The 19,219-nt window shown below is 39.1% G+C and overlaps 1 protein-coding gene across 1 annotated transcript in view; it reads left to right on the top strand.

Annotated features, from left to right (window-relative positions):
• Nucleotides 1-937: 937 nt before the first annotated feature.
• The window catches only part of GADL1 (glutamate decarboxylase like 1), a 185,939-nt gene continuing 167,657 nt past the window's right edge, over nucleotides 938-19,219 (top strand). The window contains exon 1 of the mRNA XM_059387957.1: nucleotides 938-1,127. Within this exon, the coding sequence (XP_059243940.1) occupies nucleotides 1,091-1,127 (37 nt within the window). The 5' untranslated portion in view covers nucleotides 938-1,090. The remainder of the gene's footprint in view (nucleotides 1,128-19,219) is intronic.

The raw sequence follows: 19,219 nt of genomic DNA on the forward strand, positions 1-19,219 counted from the left end.
CACTGATAGGGACGTAAACTATGTTAGGAAAGGAGAAAGAGTTAAAAGTATGCTAGGAAAGCAGAGGAAAGAATTCACCTGCTAAGGAGACATACCAGACTCTGTGTAAAAATAAACCAGGAATTTTTTTTAAGCCCGTTGAAAGATCTAGATTATAAATGCAGTTCCTTAAGGTAGTTGTCATAAATGTGCTTTGAAATGGCATTAACTGATTGCTCCTATCATATCAACAGCCTAAGTTAGAGCACCCAAGGGAATGTAACTTTAAACATAAAGCTTGTTAGAGTAACGACAAAAAAGCAGCATTCGCTGATTAAATTTAAATTTACAATAGAAACATGGCCGCAACCCAACTTCCATGCGCTTGCTGGAAGAAATACGGCGTTGAGAATGTTTTCGTCTGTTGGGCCTTTCTAATTCACCACATCCTTTTGCTCACTAGCCCCCTGCCTTTCCCTTCTCCAACTTGGAATTTTGCAGAAGCAAGAGGCTGAAATCGGATAGGGGAAAAGGGATTCGGCTGCAGAACTCTGAAATGTCAAGGCGGCTCTGAATGAATGGGTAGTGGATCTTGCTCGCCGCAGCGGCCCCAAAATAGGTTCCCTGAGCCTGGAGCACGCATCTTATTTAGCTGAGGGCTTCTGGGGCCAGATCGGACGCTGCGGGATAGTTGCTCTAAAACGCTGGACTTTGGGGAAAGTCACGGGCCGAGGCTCACTCACCGGCCTTGCCTGGGAGAGCAGCTGGGGGTGTTCTCTGCAATCACCTACGCTCCTACACACTGTTCCGCACCCCTTCCCAGCGAGGTCAAAGGAACCCTGGCCATGGGTCAAGTCGATGGCATGCAGCCAGCCGCACATCAAGTATTAATAGAGAACCTTGGGCTGCAGGAGACCGGCGCTAGAGCCTCGGGTTGCAAAGTGAAAGGAGCGCCAGGCTTGTGTCCTCGTCTCTCCCTCTGCAGTGGCGCGCGCCCAGCTCCTGCCGGGTGCACCTGCGGGGCCCCAAGGGGGGCGCTGCCTCAGCGACTGCAGCCGCCGCCCAGACTGTGCGAGCCGCGCGGGGGACAGCCCGGAGTCGGGGAGCAGCGATGAGCAGCCACCCGGACCGCGAGTGCCCGCTGGACGGTAACGACTGGCCTCCGCGCGGCTGCGAGTTTAGCCCTTAATCGCTCCCCACGAGGGTTTTTATCTCGCCGATGCTGGTGGATCTAGGGGGAAACGAGGAGGAGGGTTATTTCTCTGTAAGGCGGCTGGAGTGGGTAGGAAGTCCCCACCTTCATGGATTTTTTTGCATCTCTTTCTGCACCTGTAGGGGTTATTTTTTTAGAATTAAACAAGTCAACTTTTTAAAGCGCGGAGAACCGCACTTGCAGCGCAATGGGCATTGAGCAGGGCTGTTCAATGAAACGCAGGTCGGGGTTTCACTGCTTGGCGCGCTGCTGCGGGTGTCCTTAGACCCCATAAAAGTGCCTTCCCTGAAAGAAAGCTGATTTTGTTTCCGCTTTGGGACAAGCACAGCCATCAACCCTCCCACCTCCACCCTGCTACATAGAGAGAGTGATGCTCTGACATGCTTCGGATGGGAGCCAGGGAGGGGGGCGGGGGGGGGCGGGCTGGATGTTCCTTGTTTAAGGAAAGCGTTGTGCAGCAGAATTCCCCAAAATGACTTTATAACACCGATGTCATTTAGTTCTGTAATGGCATGGTTCCCTGCTTTAGCGAGGGAGGGGTCTGAGATTGCTTTGAACGCGTGATGAAATACTCTGAACTCTGCTCCCGGGAAAACTCAGCCATACATAAACGTTTGGATGTTTGCTGATGATTTCAGTGTAGACCCCTTACCCGCCCTTGTCTATCCCCGCTGGGGAAGAGCCCCTCCTTCGAAAGGTCATGACTACAGCTGTTTAGGCATTTCCACTAACTACTTAGTTGTTGACCTTTTAGGAGGAGCGCTCCTCCAGGAATAACTCCTCTTTGCATCAATACCCTTTTGGATTGTACCAGAGCACGACTTAATGAAGCTGCGTTAAACTGAAGCTCTCTGGGGGTTGGGCTCAACAGGTGCGTCCGGTACCCTGGCTTGTGTTTTTCATTTGTTCCTTTTATTGTCCCCCCCCCCCCCAAAGTTCCCAGCATCATTACCCCAGATCCTGTTCAAAAAAAATTTTTTTTCAAGTTGCATTATAATTGTATTTCATTGTATGGTATAAAAACTAGTGCTTGAAACCGCTGGACCTTTTGGTAAAACTATTGTGTTTGTGTTTTTAGGGTCAGCACACACTGTCACTTAAGACACCTGGCCATTTGAGAAATGATTGAGAAGTATATTAAAAAATTACTGATAATATGGCAAGCTTCTTTATGGGAGGCAAGGATGAGCAGGATAATTGTATCTGACTACCTGAGCCCTGCACTGTTTTTTGTTTTGTTTTGTTTTTTGTTTGTTTGTTTTTGTTTTTAATCTTTATTCTTGTTTCAAAGCTGTACACCCTGTAGAACTCTGATAGGAACTTTTTTTTTAAGTATATTTTCTTCCTAAATTAAACATGCATCCCTGTCACTGGACATGTCTTGTGATGACTTCAAAAGTCGTCATGTTTGAATAGTGAAGCACAAAGTTTAACCTTAAATTTGAATTCCAGAGAATTCAAAGCCTAAGCCAGAAGGCTTAGGCTATGTGTCTGGTCATCCTTGAGCAGGTGATAAGGCGATAACATGTCCTATAACAAACAATTGTGCCAAATGTTGGCTATGACACCTTAAGAGAGCACAGGATATATGTATCTGTCAGACTTAGTAAATTTCTAAGTATGTATGACCAGACTGAGCAAGGTGACATTTGATGAGTATGTTAAATGATATGCCGTGTTAAACAAACTCTTGTTGGCTGTTACAGACCTATACATTATGGAAGAATATCCTAGGGAACCCCGTTGTAGATACAGAGTTGTTCATGCTTGAATACAGTTTGCGATGTTGCCGTAGTACATCCAAGAGGAGTTTAGGCAATTGATAACATCAAATTGAAATTTTAATTCCATAAAAAATTAAGAGTTCTTTGGACTCAAATGATATTTTCCCTTGTGGATAATAATACAAACCACAGGGCACTTGGGTGGCTTAGTTGGTTAAGCGACTGCCTTCAGCTCAGGTCATGATCTCAGAGTCCTGGAATCAAATTAATTCCTGATTCCTGATTCCTGGAATCAGGCTCCCTGCTCCATGGGGAGTCTGCTTCTTCCTCTGACCTTCTTTCTCATGCTCTCTCTCGCTGTCTCTCTCTCAAATAAATAAATAAAATCTTAAAAAATAATAATAATACAAACCACAAACCTTCCACATAAATCAACCTGCAAATTCATTCTTTTTATTTTATTCAGCCTTTGATTCTTAACGGAAACACTTTGAAAATGGAAGCAAATTTCAAGTTCTAATGGGGGAGCGTTGTAGATTATTTTTTTCCTCTTGAAAAGCTGACCTTTATTACTGTTAAAAGTCTGGTATATTTTAATGAAATTGAAACTCTGATTTCCAGGAACAAAATTTTTCAGTAATTTGTTTAGTGCCCTCTTTATGACTCAAAAACAATGACAAAAAATACTAATTTTCCAACGTGTTGTCATGTTGAGTACACTGCTTTCTTGCGAATCACTGTTAAGCTAACTTTTGATCTCCCCTCTGCCCTTGGCTTTCCCTGCTTTGTTATATAAGGATGTTATGACAGTACATGAATATCTAATTTGTAAAGTGTTCCCTAATTGTTTTATATATATACTTGAGGTGCTTTCAAGTGCATGGAAGTTGAGTATCTTTTTTTTTTTTTTTAATTTTTTTTATTTGACAGAGAGAAATCACAAGTAGATGGAGAGGCAGGCAGAGAGAGAGAGAGGGAAGCAGGCTCCCTGCTGAGCAGAGAGCCCGATGCGGGACTCGATCCCAGGACCCCGAGATCATGACCTGAGCCGAAGGCAGCGGCTCAACCCACTGAGCCACCCAGGCACCCCGAAGTTGAGTATCTTTTATCTATCTTTTGTTTGCAGAGTTAGCTCCAGGAACAAGAACCTTTGTGAAACTTTATAAAGCTAGGTAGCCTTCTCCTATTCAATTCTGCACCCCCCAACCCTGACCCTTTTTAAAGTCACCATTTTAGGGGAATGGAAGGGTGAATGAATAATCTTTAACCTGATTTATTTATATACTTTGCAGAAATTATAATGTTGCTTCAACACCATCCCTGGGGACATCATGACATTGTTTTCTTTTTAATTTCTTGCTGCTTTTTCAGTTTTTTAGTTGAGAAGTAGGATTAGGATCCCGGGCCTCTTTTTCTAGGGTCCGCCAATAGCACCACTTTTCTCTTTCAAGTGGGGAATTGCTTTTTGCTTCTAAAGGAAATCATGATCTTTTTTTTTTTTTTTTTTTTTAGATTTGCCCTCATAGGCACTCTGGTAACCTCACTGAGTGTCCTTGTGACCCCATCCCCTCCTGGCTATTCAGTCCTGTCATATGTCTTCTCTAGAAGTCTGAATCTCTTGAGTTGAGGGTGGGACCCTTGTTCCATAGCACTGTGGTAGCATGGATATGGAAATGGGAAAACACCTCAAAGTAAATAATAGCACAAAGATAGAACCCTTCCCTATTAAATTTGTTCCTGACCCACTCATGGGTTCTGGCACAGTCCCCTTGTCTCTCCTACCCATTTTCCTTTTACTGAGAGATCAGATCTCCATGGAGATTAGTTTCTGTGTTCATTAAACTTCTTTTTGGTTTATGAGGGACTATTCTGTACCCTAGCTATTATTTTGTATCCTTGAAATCACCACATAGGTGAAGAAATAGAATTTTGCTCTCATTTTGGGGGCACATGTCCTATGTACCCCCTTTCAACTATAGCCCTTTCCTTCCCCCATTTAAGTGATCACTACCGTGACTGACTTGGGTAGTTAATTACTTTCTTGCACTTTTTTTATAGTTTAACTATCTAATTAGGTATTCCTAGATATGGCAATTTAGTATTGCCCATTAAGAAGAACCTGTTATATGTCTTTTAATTTATAGATTTACCCTCCTGTCCTTTTCTATTCTTGTCATTTATCTGTTAAAGAGCCTGGCTTATTTGGCCTATAGAACTCTCCATGATCTGGATTTTTGAGCTATTGTGCTCACAGGTCAATGTTTTCCTTGAAGATCACCTTCTTTTGAGCTCCTTTATACCACCCCAGCCCTTCCTCCTCTACAGTCTCTTGGTTAAGTTACATTTCTTAGTTTAATCCTTGACTTATAGAAACAACCATGATGTCATTTTATCTATTAGGCAATAAAGGATTTTATTGAGCTTCTTATATTGAGCCCTCAATTCTTACATTAATTTCATTAAGCATTATAATAAGTTGATTGAATTGAGGCTCTCACTTACTAATTATTTCAAAGACTAGTGATTTGGGAGCACTATAGGCACTTTTGCAAACTTCTATATTTTAAGTCATTTTGTGACCTATTTTCAGAATTTTTCACAATTTCTTCTGTGCTGTTTTGGTCTTATAATTAATATTCAGGCAGTTATTTCTTCTATCATTGGTAAGAGTAAAATGTGGGATTAGCAATAGGTTTAATTTGAAAAATATGTATGTTGAGTTGCTGAAATTGTAGTAAGTTACAAGATAGTTTCTTCAATAAGAGTCCATTTTGTTGAAAAATATTAATTCATTTATACATACGGAACTGGAACAGAAAGAATTTATACTTGCAGATAAAAAGTAGTTGGATATGAATGGGTGGAGAATGGATTTTTCCTTATGTTCTTCTGCTTGTCTGTATTTTCTGTAGTATGTCTGCATTGCTTCTGGCAGAAAAAAAGAAAAAAAAATTAATTTGGTGAGAAAGAGGGGTGGAGATGGGGTTTTTGTTTGCTTAGGTGTTTTTCTCATTCATTTTTGTCCAGGCTTTCCAATTGTATTAATCTGGTTTGTTTTCTATTTTCTTTTCTTTTCTTTTTAAATATATATATATTTTTAATTTATTTGACAGAGATCACAAGTAGGCAGAGAGGCAGACAGAGAGAGATCGGGGAGGAAGCAGGCTCCCTGCTGAGCAGAGAGCCCTATGCGGGGCTTGATCCCAGCACCCTGGGATCATGACCTGAGTCGAAGACAGAGGCTTTAACCCACTGAGCCACCTAGGCGTCCCTGTTTTCTATTTTCTTACACAAGCATGAATGTCATTTCTATTGTTCAAACAAATCCTTGTATTGGAATCCAAATGTGTTCTTATTAATCCCCAATTGTTGAATAGTCAAGTTGTTTCAATATTTTTTTAATCACAAATAAGTTAGAAGAGAAATAATTGGCTGAAATCTAATTAAAAATATAGAAAAAAGCCACATACAAAAAGAGAGAAAGAGAAACCTACAAATTCAAGAAATGACTAATCATATATTAAGGCATACTATAGAGATGAAGATTTGCATACGAGTACATCAAGATTACCACTTCTTGAAAATCCAAAGATCCATTTATCAAAAATATGTATTTTTTTGACAAATGCTCATCCTGACCAATTTGCACTCAGTCAAGACAGTGCAGGGAAGGACAGGGTTTGAGTTTTGCTTTTGATAGACCAAAGCTCAGTTTCTGACACTAATATCAGTGAGACCTCTTTTTGAGCATCAGTTCACTTCCCAGTACAATGGAGATGATAGCAAATAACACTACTAACCTCATGGATTTTGTGAGAATGTATGTTAGTTACCTGGCATATTGAAGATTAGTATGTCCTACCTTCCTCCCTCAATAAATATTTACCACATTGAATTATATGGATAAATATGTATGGAACTCTATGGGGAATATGTCTTAAAAGAAGATTTAGTCTAAATAGAACCCTCAAAGCAAATAGCAAGTGCATTGTAATATAAGGAAGGAGACCTTTGACCTCTACCACTCCTAATAGAATCATTGAAAAAGGGACAGTGACTTTTGTGTGTTTGTTTGGGGGGTGGGCAGTGATTTTTAGTAGTCTTCCTACACAGAACTAAAGCAGCACACATAGAGAATACAGTAGAAAACTATAGCAAGGAGAAAGGTTTCCTTTGTTTGTTTGTTTTTGCTAGTGATTAAATTATGATGGTTGAGCTCAACATTTGCCTGGGTTGGAGCAAGGACAGAGCCTTTCTCTGCTGGATTTAGGGAGCTGTAGTTGGTTTGCTTCCTTGGCCATCACAGCTTTAAGGACCATCTCTTCAATAGAAGTTGCAGATTTGAACACAAAATGAATCACAGAGACCTACAATGTGGGATTTCACCTGATACTCCTTTTATGAATAATACAGCACAAAATTCTCATGCAATGGAGTTATTATAGAGCAGGACTTTTCCGGCCTTGGCTCTGCTTCATTGCACATTTGCAGATGTGGTTGAAATACTTTACTTAAAGTTGTTTTGACTGTGGCTTCTGTGGTAGGGTCCCTTTCAGTTAGGAGTGAGTACCAATAAGTGTTGTTCTCCAAACTCAAGAAGGCACCATAGGATGCATCTTTGCTGTTCCTTTCCTGCTTCTTATTGGTAGTGGGATGGCTAAATTTTATAGACTCAGATTTGAAAGGGTGTGGATTTTGTTGAACAAATAGGATATTTAGAGTTGAAGGATTTAGACCAATAGGATATCAGTTGTCTATTCTACATCTAACTATCTCACTGATAATCTCTTTAAAAGGAATACACTCAAAGTTTGTATAAAAAACATTTTAGGATTTAAAATAGCATCACAAAGAATTCTTACATATAATTTAATCAGGGAAATGAGAAGTTTCTGGAGCAAAAACTGCAAACATTAATGAAAGAAATTAAAGAACACACCAGTAAATGAAAAGACATCCCATGTTCATTGATTGGAAGATTTAATATGGTTAAGATGTCTATACCACCCAAAGTGAACTACAGATTCAATATGATCCTTACCAAAATTCCAAGAGAATTTTCTGCATAAATAGAAAATTTCACCATTAAAATTCATATGTAATCCTGGGGCTGCCTGGGTGGCTCAATGGTTTAAGCCTCTGCCTTCAGCTCAGGTCATGATCTCAGGGTCCTGGGATCGAGTCCTGCATGGGGCTCTCTACTAGGCCGGGAGCCTGCTTCCTCCTCTCTCTCTCTCTCTCTCTCTCTCTGCTTGCCTTTCTGCCTACTTGTGATGTCTCTCTGTCAAATAAATAAAATCTTTAAAAAAATAAAATTCATATGTAATCTCAAGGGACCCTAAATAGCCAAAAATTTTTGAAAAATAACAAACTTGGAATATCCACACTTCCTGATTTCAAAACATAATGCAAAGCTACAATAATCAAAAGTATTATACTTGCATGCAGACAGATAAATAGACCAATGGAATAGAATAGAGTCAAGAGATAAATCCTGATGTATGTGGTCAAATGATTTCCAACTTAAGACCACTCAATGGGGAAAGGACAATCTATTTAACAAATGATGTTGAGAAAACTAGGTACCCACATATGAAAGAATAAAGTTGGACTCTTATTTGACACAATATACAAAATAACTGAAAAATGAATTAAAGGCCTAAACTTAAGACCCCAAACTACAAAATTCCTAGGAGGAAACACAGGGGAAATTTTTCATGACATTTGATTTGGCAATGTTTTCTTGGGTACTACACAAAAAGCATGGAAGACAAAACCAAAAACAGACACCTGAGACTTCATCAACCTAAAAAGCTTTTGTGCATCAAAGGACACAACCAACATAATGAAAAAGCTACCTGTGAAATGGAAGAAAATATTTGCAAATCATATATCTGATAAGGAGCTAATATCCAGACTATATAAAGTACTCCTATACTCCGTTACAAAAAAAAAAAAAAAAAAAATCAAATAACCTCATTAAAAAACTAGACAAAAGGCCTGAACAAATATTTCTTCAAAGATGACATACAAGTGACTAAACAGTATATGAAAAGATGCTCGTGGCGCCTGGGTGGGTCAGTGTGTTAAAGCCTCTGCCTTCGGCTCAGGCCATGATCCCAGGGTCCTGGAATCAAGCCCCGCATCGGACTCTCTGCTCAGCGGGAAGCCTGCTTCCTCCTCTCTCTCTGCCTGCCTCTCTGCCTATTTGTGATCTCTGTCTGTCAAATAAATAAATAAAATCTTAAAAAAAAAAGATGCTCAACATCACTGATCCTCACATTCACTAGGATGACTACTATTAGAAAAACAAACAGAACATAAAAAGTGTTGAGGAGGATGTGGAGAAATTGAAACACTTGTAGATGATTGGGGGGCTTGTGAAATGGTGTAATTGCTATGAAACACAGTATAGAGTTTCCTCAAAAAGTTAAAAATAAGGGGCACCTGGGTGTCTCAGAGGTTAAGTGTCTGACTCCTGATCTCAGATCAGGTCTTGATCTCAGGGTTGTGAGTTCAAGCCCTACACTGAGCTCCATACTGAGCATGGAGCCTATTTAAAAAACAAACAAACAAACAAACAAACAAAAAACCCCATTTCTGGATAAGTATCCCAAAAAATTGAAAACAGGGTCTTGAAAAAGTATTTGCTCATCCATGTTCATAGCAGCACTATTCACAATAGCCAAGAGATAGAAGCAACCCAAATGTCCATTGGTGGATGAGTAGATAAACAAAATGTGGTTTTTATATACAATGGAGTGTGTAGAAATCCTGTTACATGCTACCCTATGGATGAACCTTGAGGACATTTTGTTAAATGAAATATGCCAGATATCACCACATTGTATGATCAGATGAATATTACATGATCCACTTAATTGAGGTAACTAAAGCAATCAAATCCATAAAAACATAAAGTAGAATGGTGGTTACCAGGGGGTAGGAGGATAAGGGAGGAGGAAAAGTATTTAGTGGCTATAGAGTTTCATTTTGACAAGATGAAAAAGCACTGGAGATCTGTTTCACAACAACATGAATAGACTTCAACATAGTGAACTATACACTTAACAATAGTTAAAATGGTAAATTTTATCTTATGTTAAAATAGTCTAAGTGGTAAATAAAAAAGGGATACCTAATTTAAAAATAAATAAAACAGGCTTTTAAGACTAGAGTAATTTATAAAATAATTGTAAAACCTATTTGCCTCGCTCAACAAGTTTAAGCCTCTTCTGTGTATTTTGGAGTTACCATTGTGAACACTGAATAATGTAACATTTCCAGGAGTTGAGATGTATCCAGCTGTTTGTTCTTTCATTGAATGAGGGGCAGATTGCTGTTTTTGAATTCTTTTTTAAAGATTTAATTTGTTTATTTGACAGAGAGAGATCACAAGTAGGGAGAGAGGCAGACAGAGAGAGAGGGGAGGCAGGCTCCCTGCTGAGCAGAGAGCCCAATGCGGGGCTTGATCCCAGGACCCTGAGATCGTCACCTGAGTTGAAGGCGAAGGCTTAACCACTGAGCCACCCAGGCGCCCCACTGCTTTTGAATTCTTGTAGTTTCTTTTGTACTGTTTCTGTCTCCTTCATTATGGTCTCTCATGAGTGTCCGCTCCTTTGTCTTTCTTCTCATAAATCCTAATCGTATCTTTAGTCACCACTTGCCACACTTCTTCAAATTTACCGCTTTTAACAAGCTTGGTTATTGTCTCATATTCTTGGTTTTCTACCCCACAAAAGGTTGGAATTGTAGCTGATGAAACGTAGATTGCCTCTGAATGAAATCTGACTAGGTGTATAGGTATCTATTACAGTAACATTGTTCTACTTACTTATTTTGCATTCTTTTGTATTTTTGTGTAATTTCTGGATATTTGATGTTGCTAGATAAGAAGGTTCCATAGACAGTATGTGCCAGTGAAAAAATATTTTTATGTAAACACATACATGCATAATTACAGTTCATGCTCACGATCTGAAGAAACTGATAACATTTTATAGCTGGAGACTTACCCATGTAAACAGATTGGGCAAGTAAGTCTCAGTTTAAAGGAAAATTATAGCTTTCTGCTTGCTGAACTGTACTGGGAGTATGATTGATCCCTAACCCTTATGGAGAAGACAATGCCTGCACGTGCTTTCCTTGTTTGCTCTGTTTCTGAAGCTCTCATCGGCAGTGCCACTAAGAGATCCATAGCACAGCCTATAGGAGGCTGAGAAACTGTGCTCACTCTTTTATACTGTGCACATGATTTTTAAGAGCTTTATTGAGGTATGATTTACATATCATAAAATTTACCTGTTTGAATGTGCAATTCAATTTTTAGCAAATTTACAGAGTGGTGCAACTCTCAGCACAATCCAATTTTAGAGCATTTCATGCATATGATATTTCAAAAAAAATATTACCATGCTTTTTCCCTGCTATGTCTGATTACCCACTCTTCTCTGCAAATAGCTGTCTGCCTAAGAGAGATGATGATCCTTACAGGTAGAATGCAAAGAGAAAGATAATTACTAGTTAGAGTCCATGGTCAAAATAAGAATTTCAAAGGAAAATGGTAGTTTTACAAGTCAGGCTATTGCCTTGAGACAGGGCTCTCTCAATTCTTTTATTTCCCCTTTAACATGACCTCCTAGGCTTAGGAGACAAAATCATGGAGTCTGTCTATAGCACAGAAAAGATAACCTTTGTGCACCTTTAAAGCTAGGAGGAAAAAGGGAATATTTAATGTAAGAAAAGTCAATGAAAAATCTCCATTCCTGACATGAGATGATAATGGGGAGGGAAAAAGAGATTGAAGCAAGGGAGGCAAGTGTTGAAAGACATGATATCTATTTCTCATTACTTGGGATCATGGCAGGTTTATAGAAATATTGAAGGCAATAACAGAGACCTTTACCAGCTTCTCTTGGAGGAGGCCACCTTGGAATCTCTTCACAGCAACAAGGATGGCTCCCTGCAGTTGGATGTGGAGGAAGAAGCTGGATTTAGCCTTTTACAATGTGAGCATGGCTCTTTCTGAGGAAGATGGTTGGATCAAGTACCCTTGGTCCTCCCAAGGATCCCTCTCTGGTAAAGATGAAGGCAGAAATCATGGGGTAGACCTGCTCTACTGGGGAGGTGATGAAGGGTGTGGCATAAGCCTGGAGGGTTTATACCATTATCAACAGCCAAGGTGAGGTCACCCCAGTCATGGAGCACCCTCAGTATCTGATGAAGGTGAGGGAGAGAGTCTATGAATATTCCTCAGCCATGATGGCTAGGTTGGAAAGGATGTAGAAAGTGAGATTTCTGAGAGACAAAGGTGCCAGTGGACACTATGCTGAGCCAAGGATCTTACCATTCTACCACCATCTTGAAGTTGAGTCACTTGCAAAAAATACCTCAAAGCCATCGAGGAAAGTATTAAGGAGAAAGGGAAATGGGAATCTAGGAGAGCAAGCATTTTTACACAGTAGAACTGAGCATTGTCTAAAGAGACTGTTTATAATATTGACCAAATTTTAACTAGATTATACCAAGTAAGGTAAATTTTGTTACTCTTTCTAGCAATGGGGCCTCATGGGGAAGACAAGATTAATTAAGAACCAAAATAAAAATACTTAAATTTTCTTGCTACACCTGTGTATCATAAAGGTAATGATGCCACAAACAAACTTGACACAAATGAAATTGGCTGCTTCAGCCACTGCCATTGACATCAGTGGCAGTGTCTTTGGGGAGTACAGTTGCCAAAGGTAAATATGCACAAAGCTGGGTCTCAGGTCTATGATGATAATGTCCCACGGAAAGTGAGGCTTAGCAGTAAAGTTATTTGTTTTTTAAAGAGGGAAAAGCAACGGGTGGCAAATGTCTGTAAAGTCATCCTATAATTTGAAGCTCAACTATTACTTCATTCATTCATGCCTACAGCCTTACAGGCGAAATCATATAGAAAGGTTTTGGACATAAACCAGCTTTGCTGTGCCTGATGTCGTCCCCAGGGCTCTAAAAGACCCCCTTCTTCACCATTTCCTCCCATGAACACCACCATGGTGGTCCTGAAATATTTTAGGGAATTCACAGTAGTGCAGAGCATTGATGAGGACCTCTTTTAGAAATGCTGGAATGTCATCTGTGTTCATTACATGAATAGCATTTTAACTGCAAGATGGCATTAGCCCAAGAATCATTGACAGGAAGAGTGGCAAGATATCTTATAGAGCATCATTTAACTGACAGCATCATTTAACCAGAGGAAAGTACTACCTTCAGTCACAGAACTAGGTAGGGCTAGAATTGGAGCTAGAACTCCCCCATCCCAAATTTCAGAATGTTCTTTCTGTGCATATTGTCAGAGCAGATAATTAAAAGTAAGAAATCAACACCGTAAAATACTGTTAAAGCAGTTAAATGTTATGTATGTTTCCACCAGCATCTGAAGTGCAGTGCTGAGAATTTCAGCATTCAGGAGTTTTTTAATGGGAAATATTACAAAACAACTTTCTAAATTACTTAATGTCAGCAAACCATTGTTAAATATTAAAATCTGTTTTTGGTGATTTAGGTGCAGCATTGACAAATTTTAAATTTCCACACTCGCAGTTTTTGCCTATTAAATATATTGCTAAGTCCTCCTTTTGTTTGAGTTTCTTGCTGATAAGACTATTCCCAATTCAGCACTCTGGATGTTGTGCTGTTTGATCTCCTAATGCTCTGCATCGACTTTCAAAATCAATAGAGACTTAGTTGGTATTTTATGACATATCTTATCTGTTCTTTCAAATGCTATGCAGACCAAAAAATACATCCAGGGAACATATTTTTTTCATATGCATTTTCATCATGGTATATTCTGTTGTGCCATCAGCTCAGTTTTATTTCAGTACCTAATTTGTGTGAAGCAGTGATGGAGGAGAAAGAAAATCTATGAAAAATTGAATTTCCTAATATTTGTCCGTGGCCTTATTTTTCAAGTTGATGGTAAAACAAAAGAGATTTCAGAAAGTAATTGTGGAACATACATACGATGACAGTTTTGTCCAGAAGTGTTCAATACAATATGTCAGTTTAGCAGTTAATTGTTCTTTTATTGTTTCATGAGTGTTCATCCAGTCTCTCCTATGAGAGAGGCAGCATCGTTTAGTGAAAAGACAAGAGACATTGCAATCGATCATAGTTTGAATATCAGTTCCGTTATTTACTATAACAGCTATGTGACCCCCACAAAAGGACCTCAATTTTATATTTGTAGAATTGGGAATGATACTTGTTGCTTAAGGTGTCACTAAGAGTTTCATAAAAACATATAAGTGTCTAGTACAGTGTCTGGGACACAGGCATTCAAGAAATGATGATCATTTGTCTTGATTTGAATTTTCCAGGAGCAGACCTTAAGTCAACCATTAGAGCACAAATAGTTTCTTTAGGAGGTGGTTTCAGAGCTAGCCAATCGCGAACACATTATAAAGCAAGGTATCACTGTGGGTAATCAAAGCTTAATTCTGCTGGAGAACTCAGGGTGTTAGTGAAGAATCCACACCTCAGAGTTATCCCATATGAAAAACAAAAGAGCTGGATATTTATATATTAATTTCTATCAGTGGTTGGTTGAAGGATGCTGAGATATGAGTATTAATTTTTCAGAACTTCAGACTTGCCATGTAAGTGGGCAGAGCAGTTTTTGCCAAAATAGAAAAGCTGCAGGCAAAGAGATAAAGATGGTTGACTTGTAAATCAGATGGATTGTGTACAGATACACACAAGAAGAACTACTCTACTCCATTTTTATTAACTATTATTACTTATTGAAGGACTTTTGTTTTCCTAACTCCTTATCGTGTGGTGTGCCCAAGTCACTTCATACCAGGTCACAAGAGTGTTAAATATTCAGAAATGTTGTAAGCCAATTGTTAAACTGCTAGTATCTTGAGATTAGTTCAGGGGAGTTTTTACACCACAAAAATAGATTAAGTGCTACCAATCAGAAACCAGCTTTCTAGCACACCATTGTCCTTATCATTCTTCTCCCAGTAGATGGAAAACAGGAATTACATCATAAGCTCAGGAATCAGATAGACCTGAATGCAAATATGAGCTCTGACACCTTTTAGCTGTGTAGCTATGGGCAAATTACCTAACATCTGTGGGCCTCAATGTCCTTATCTGAAAATGGGTATGTATATACATTGTACAGCTGTGGTGAAGATGAAATGCAATAACATATTGTATGCAAAGAGTACTCTGGAACCAGGTACTTATTATAGAAATTAAACCTTATATAATTGTGGGAGAGGCAAAGGAAGGAAAATTCCATAAAGAGGAATTGGAAATCAGAGAAAAGTCACTAACTAACCCTCGAAGCACTGGCAAGAATGGGTCAGTTGGAGAGGAATCTGGAAATGCTCATTACTGCATCTGATATCAAAGACTGTTCGAGAGGCTGGACCACTGCTTCACTTCTGTCTGAGTGCAAATCCAAGAGTCACAGAGAATAATAGATTAGGAAACCATACCAGAGGGCAGAAGCAGACCCCATTCAATATGTGCAATATGTCCTTGGTTAGATTTCAGAACTGCTATGGACCAGAGACTGGCCCTATACCTGCCTTTCTTTCCTGTCTATGGTAGTAATCCTGTCCTTCTCACTATTTTATGTTGAGTGTGGTGTCTGATACTTTATTTTTAGTTTATGGGTCTCTGAACCTAGAACAGCTGTAACTAGAACCTTGTATACTAACCTAGAACAGCTGTAACTAGAACCTTGTATACTTACAAACTTGATACAAATCATGAGATCCTGGACTATAAACCTGTTTCTATAACAGGATGAGATTGTGGGTGATGTTTGGGGATGGGAACAAGCCTATTCTGTGAATAGAAGAAATATGAATAATTTTTTAAAGATTTTATTTATTTATTTGACAGAGATCACAAGTAGGTAGAGAATCAGGCAGGGAGGAGGAAGCAGGCTCCCTGATGAGCAGAGAGCCTGAAGCAGGGCTCAATCCCAGGACCCTGACATCATGATCTGAGCCATCCAAGCACCCCGGAATTCTGTATTTTTAAACCTCCCTACAACAGAGCAATTTTTTTTTTTTTTTTGCATTACAAGAATAAATTTTATTATAATAGATTCTGGTAATTATTCTTAGGGATGTTCAAAAGTTCTTCCCATTATTATTATTATTTTTTTTTTTTCTGTGCTTGCGAATTTTTTTTTAATATAATTTTTTATTTTTTATAAACATATATTTTTATCCCCAGGGGTATAGGTCTGTGAATCACCAGGTTTACACACTTCACAGCACTCACCAAAGCACATACCCTCCCCAATGTCCATAATACCACCCCCTTCTCCCAAAACCCCTCCCCCCAGCAACCCTCAGTTTGTTTTGTGAGATTAAGAGTCACTTATGGTTTGTCTCCCTCCCAATCCCATCTTCTTTCATTTATTCTTCTCGTACCCACTTAAGCCCTCATGTTGCAACACCACTTCCTCATATCAGGGAGATCATATGATAGTTGTCTTTCTCTGCCTGACTTATTTCGCTAAGCATGATACGCTCTAGTTCCATCCATGTTGTCGCAAATGGCAAGATTTCATTTCTTTTGATGGATGCATAGTATTCCATTGTGTATATATACCACTTCTTCTTGATCCATTCATCTGTTGATGGACATCTAGGTTCTTTCCATAGTTTGGCTATTGTGGACATTGCTGCTATAAACATTCGGGTGCACGTGCCCCTTTGGATCACTACGTTTGTATCTTTAGGGTAAATACCCAATAGTGCAATTGCTGGGTCATAGGGAAGTTCTATTTTCAACATTTTGAGGAACCTCCATGCTGTTTTCCAGAGAGGTTGCACCAGCTTGCATTCCCACCAACAGTGTAGGAGGGTTCCCCTTTCTCCGCATCCTCGCCAGCATCTGTCATTTCCTGACTTGTTGATTTTAGTCATTCTGACTGGTGTGAGGTGATATCGCATTGTGGTTTTGATTTGTATTTCCCTGATGCCGAGTGATATGGAGCACTTTTTCATGTGTCTGTTGGCCATCTGGATGTCTTCTTTGCAGAAATGTCTGTTCATGTCCTCTGCCCATTTCTTGATTAGATTATTTGTTCTTTGGGTGTTGAGTTTGCTAAGTTCTTTATAGATTCTGGACACTAGTCCTTTATCTGATATGTCGTTTGCAAATATCTTCTCCCATTCTGTCAGTTGTCTTTTGATTTTGTTAACTGTTTCCTTTGCTGTGCAAAAGCTTTTGATCTTGATGAAATCCCAATATTTCATTTTTGCCCTTGCTTCCCTTGCCTTTTGCATTGTTCCTAGGAAGATGTTGCTGCGGCTGAGGTCGAAGAGGTTGCTGCCTGTGTTCTCCTCAAGGATTTTGATGGATTGCTTTCGCACATTGAGGTCCTTCATCCATTTTGAGTGTATTTTCGTGTGTGGTGTAAGGAAATGGTCCAATTTCATTTTTCTGCATGTGGCTGTCCAATTTTCCCAGCACCATTTATTGAAGAGGCTGTCTTTTTTCCATTGGACATTCTTTCCTGCTTTGTCGAAGATTAGTTGACCATAGAGTTGAGAGTCTATTTCTGGGCTCTCTATTCTGTTCCATTGATCTATGGGTCTGTTTTTGTGCCAGTACCATGCTGTCTTGATGATGACAGCTTTGTAATAGAGCTTGAAGTCCGGGATTGTGATGCCACCAACGTTGGCTTTCTTTTTCAATATCCCTTTAGCTATTCAAGGTCTTTTCTGGTTCCATATAAATTTTAGAATTATTTGTTCCATTTCTTTGAAAAAGATGGATGGTACTTTGATAGGAATTGCATTAAATGTGTAGATTGCTTTAGGTAGCATAGACATTTTCACAATATTTATTCTTCCAATCCAGGAGCATGGAACATTTTTCCATTTCTTTGTGTCTTCCTCAATTTCTTTCATGAGTACTTTATAGTTTTATGAGTATAGATTCTTTGCCTCTTTGGTTAGGTTTATTCCTAGGTATTTTATGGTTTTGGGTGCAATTGTAAATGGGATTGACTCCTTAATTTCCCTTTCTTCTGTCTTGCTGTTGGTGTAGAGAAATGCAACTGATTTCTGTGCATTGATTTTATATCCTGACACTTTACTGAATTCCTGTATAAGTTCTAGCAGTTTTGGAGTGGAGTCTTTTGGGTTTTCCACATATAGTATCATATCATCTGCGAAGAGTGATAATTTGACTTCTTCTTTGCCGATTTGAATGCCTTTAATTTCCTTTTGTTGTCTGATTGCTGAGGCTAAGACCTCTAGTACAATGTTGAATAGCAGTGGTGATAATGGACATCCCTGCCGTGTTCCTGACCTTAGCGGAAAAGCTTTCAGTTTTTCTCCATTGAGAATGATGGCTTTGATGATATTGATTCCCTACACTTTGAAGAGTTTTGATCAGGAAGGGATGCTGTACTTTGTCAAATGCTTTTTCAGCATCTATTGAGAGTATCATATGGTTCTTGTTCTTACTTTTATTGATGTGTTGTATCACATTGACTGATTTGCGGATGTTGAACCAACCTTGCAGCCCTGGAATAAATCCCACTTGGTCGTGGTGAATAATCTTTTTAATGTACTGTTGAATCCTATTGGCTAGTATTTTGTTGAGTATTTTCGCATCTGTATTCATCAAGGATATTGGTCTATAGCTCTCTTTTTTGGTGGGATCCTTGTCTGGTTTTGGGATCAAGGTGATGCTGGCCTCGTAAAATGAGTTTGGAAGTTTTCCTTCCATTTCTATTTTTTGGAACAGTTTTAGGAGAATAGGAATTAGTTCCTCTTTAAATGTTTGGTAGAATTCCCCCGGGAAGCCGTCTGGCCCTGGGCTTTTGTTTGTTTGGAGATTTTTAATGACTGTTTCAATCTCCTTACTGGTTATGGGTGTGTTCAGGCTTTCTATTTCTTCCTGGTTCAGTTGTGGTAGTTTATATGTTTCTAGAAATGCATCCATTTCTTCCAGATTGTCAAATTTATTGCTGTAGAGTTGCTCATAGTATGTTCTTATAATAGTTTGTATTTCTTTGGTGTTAGTTGTGATCTCTCCTCTTTCATTCATGATTTTATTTATTTGGGCCCTTTCTCTTTTCTTTTTGATAAGTCGGGCCAGGGGTTTATCAATTTTATTAATTTTTTGAAAGAACCAGCTCCTACTTTCGTTGATTTGTTCTATTGTATTTTTGGTTTCTATTTCATTGATTTCTGCTCTGATCTTTATGATTTCTCTTCTCCTGCTAGGCTTAGGGTTTCTTTCTTGTTCTTTCTCCAGCTCCTTT

Source organism: Mustela nigripes, chromosome 2 (assembly GCF_022355385.1).
Source record: "Mustela nigripes isolate SB6536 chromosome 2, MUSNIG.SB6536, whole genome shotgun sequence".
Lineage (NCBI taxonomy): Eukaryota > Metazoa > Chordata > Mammalia > Carnivora > Mustelidae > Mustela > Mustela nigripes.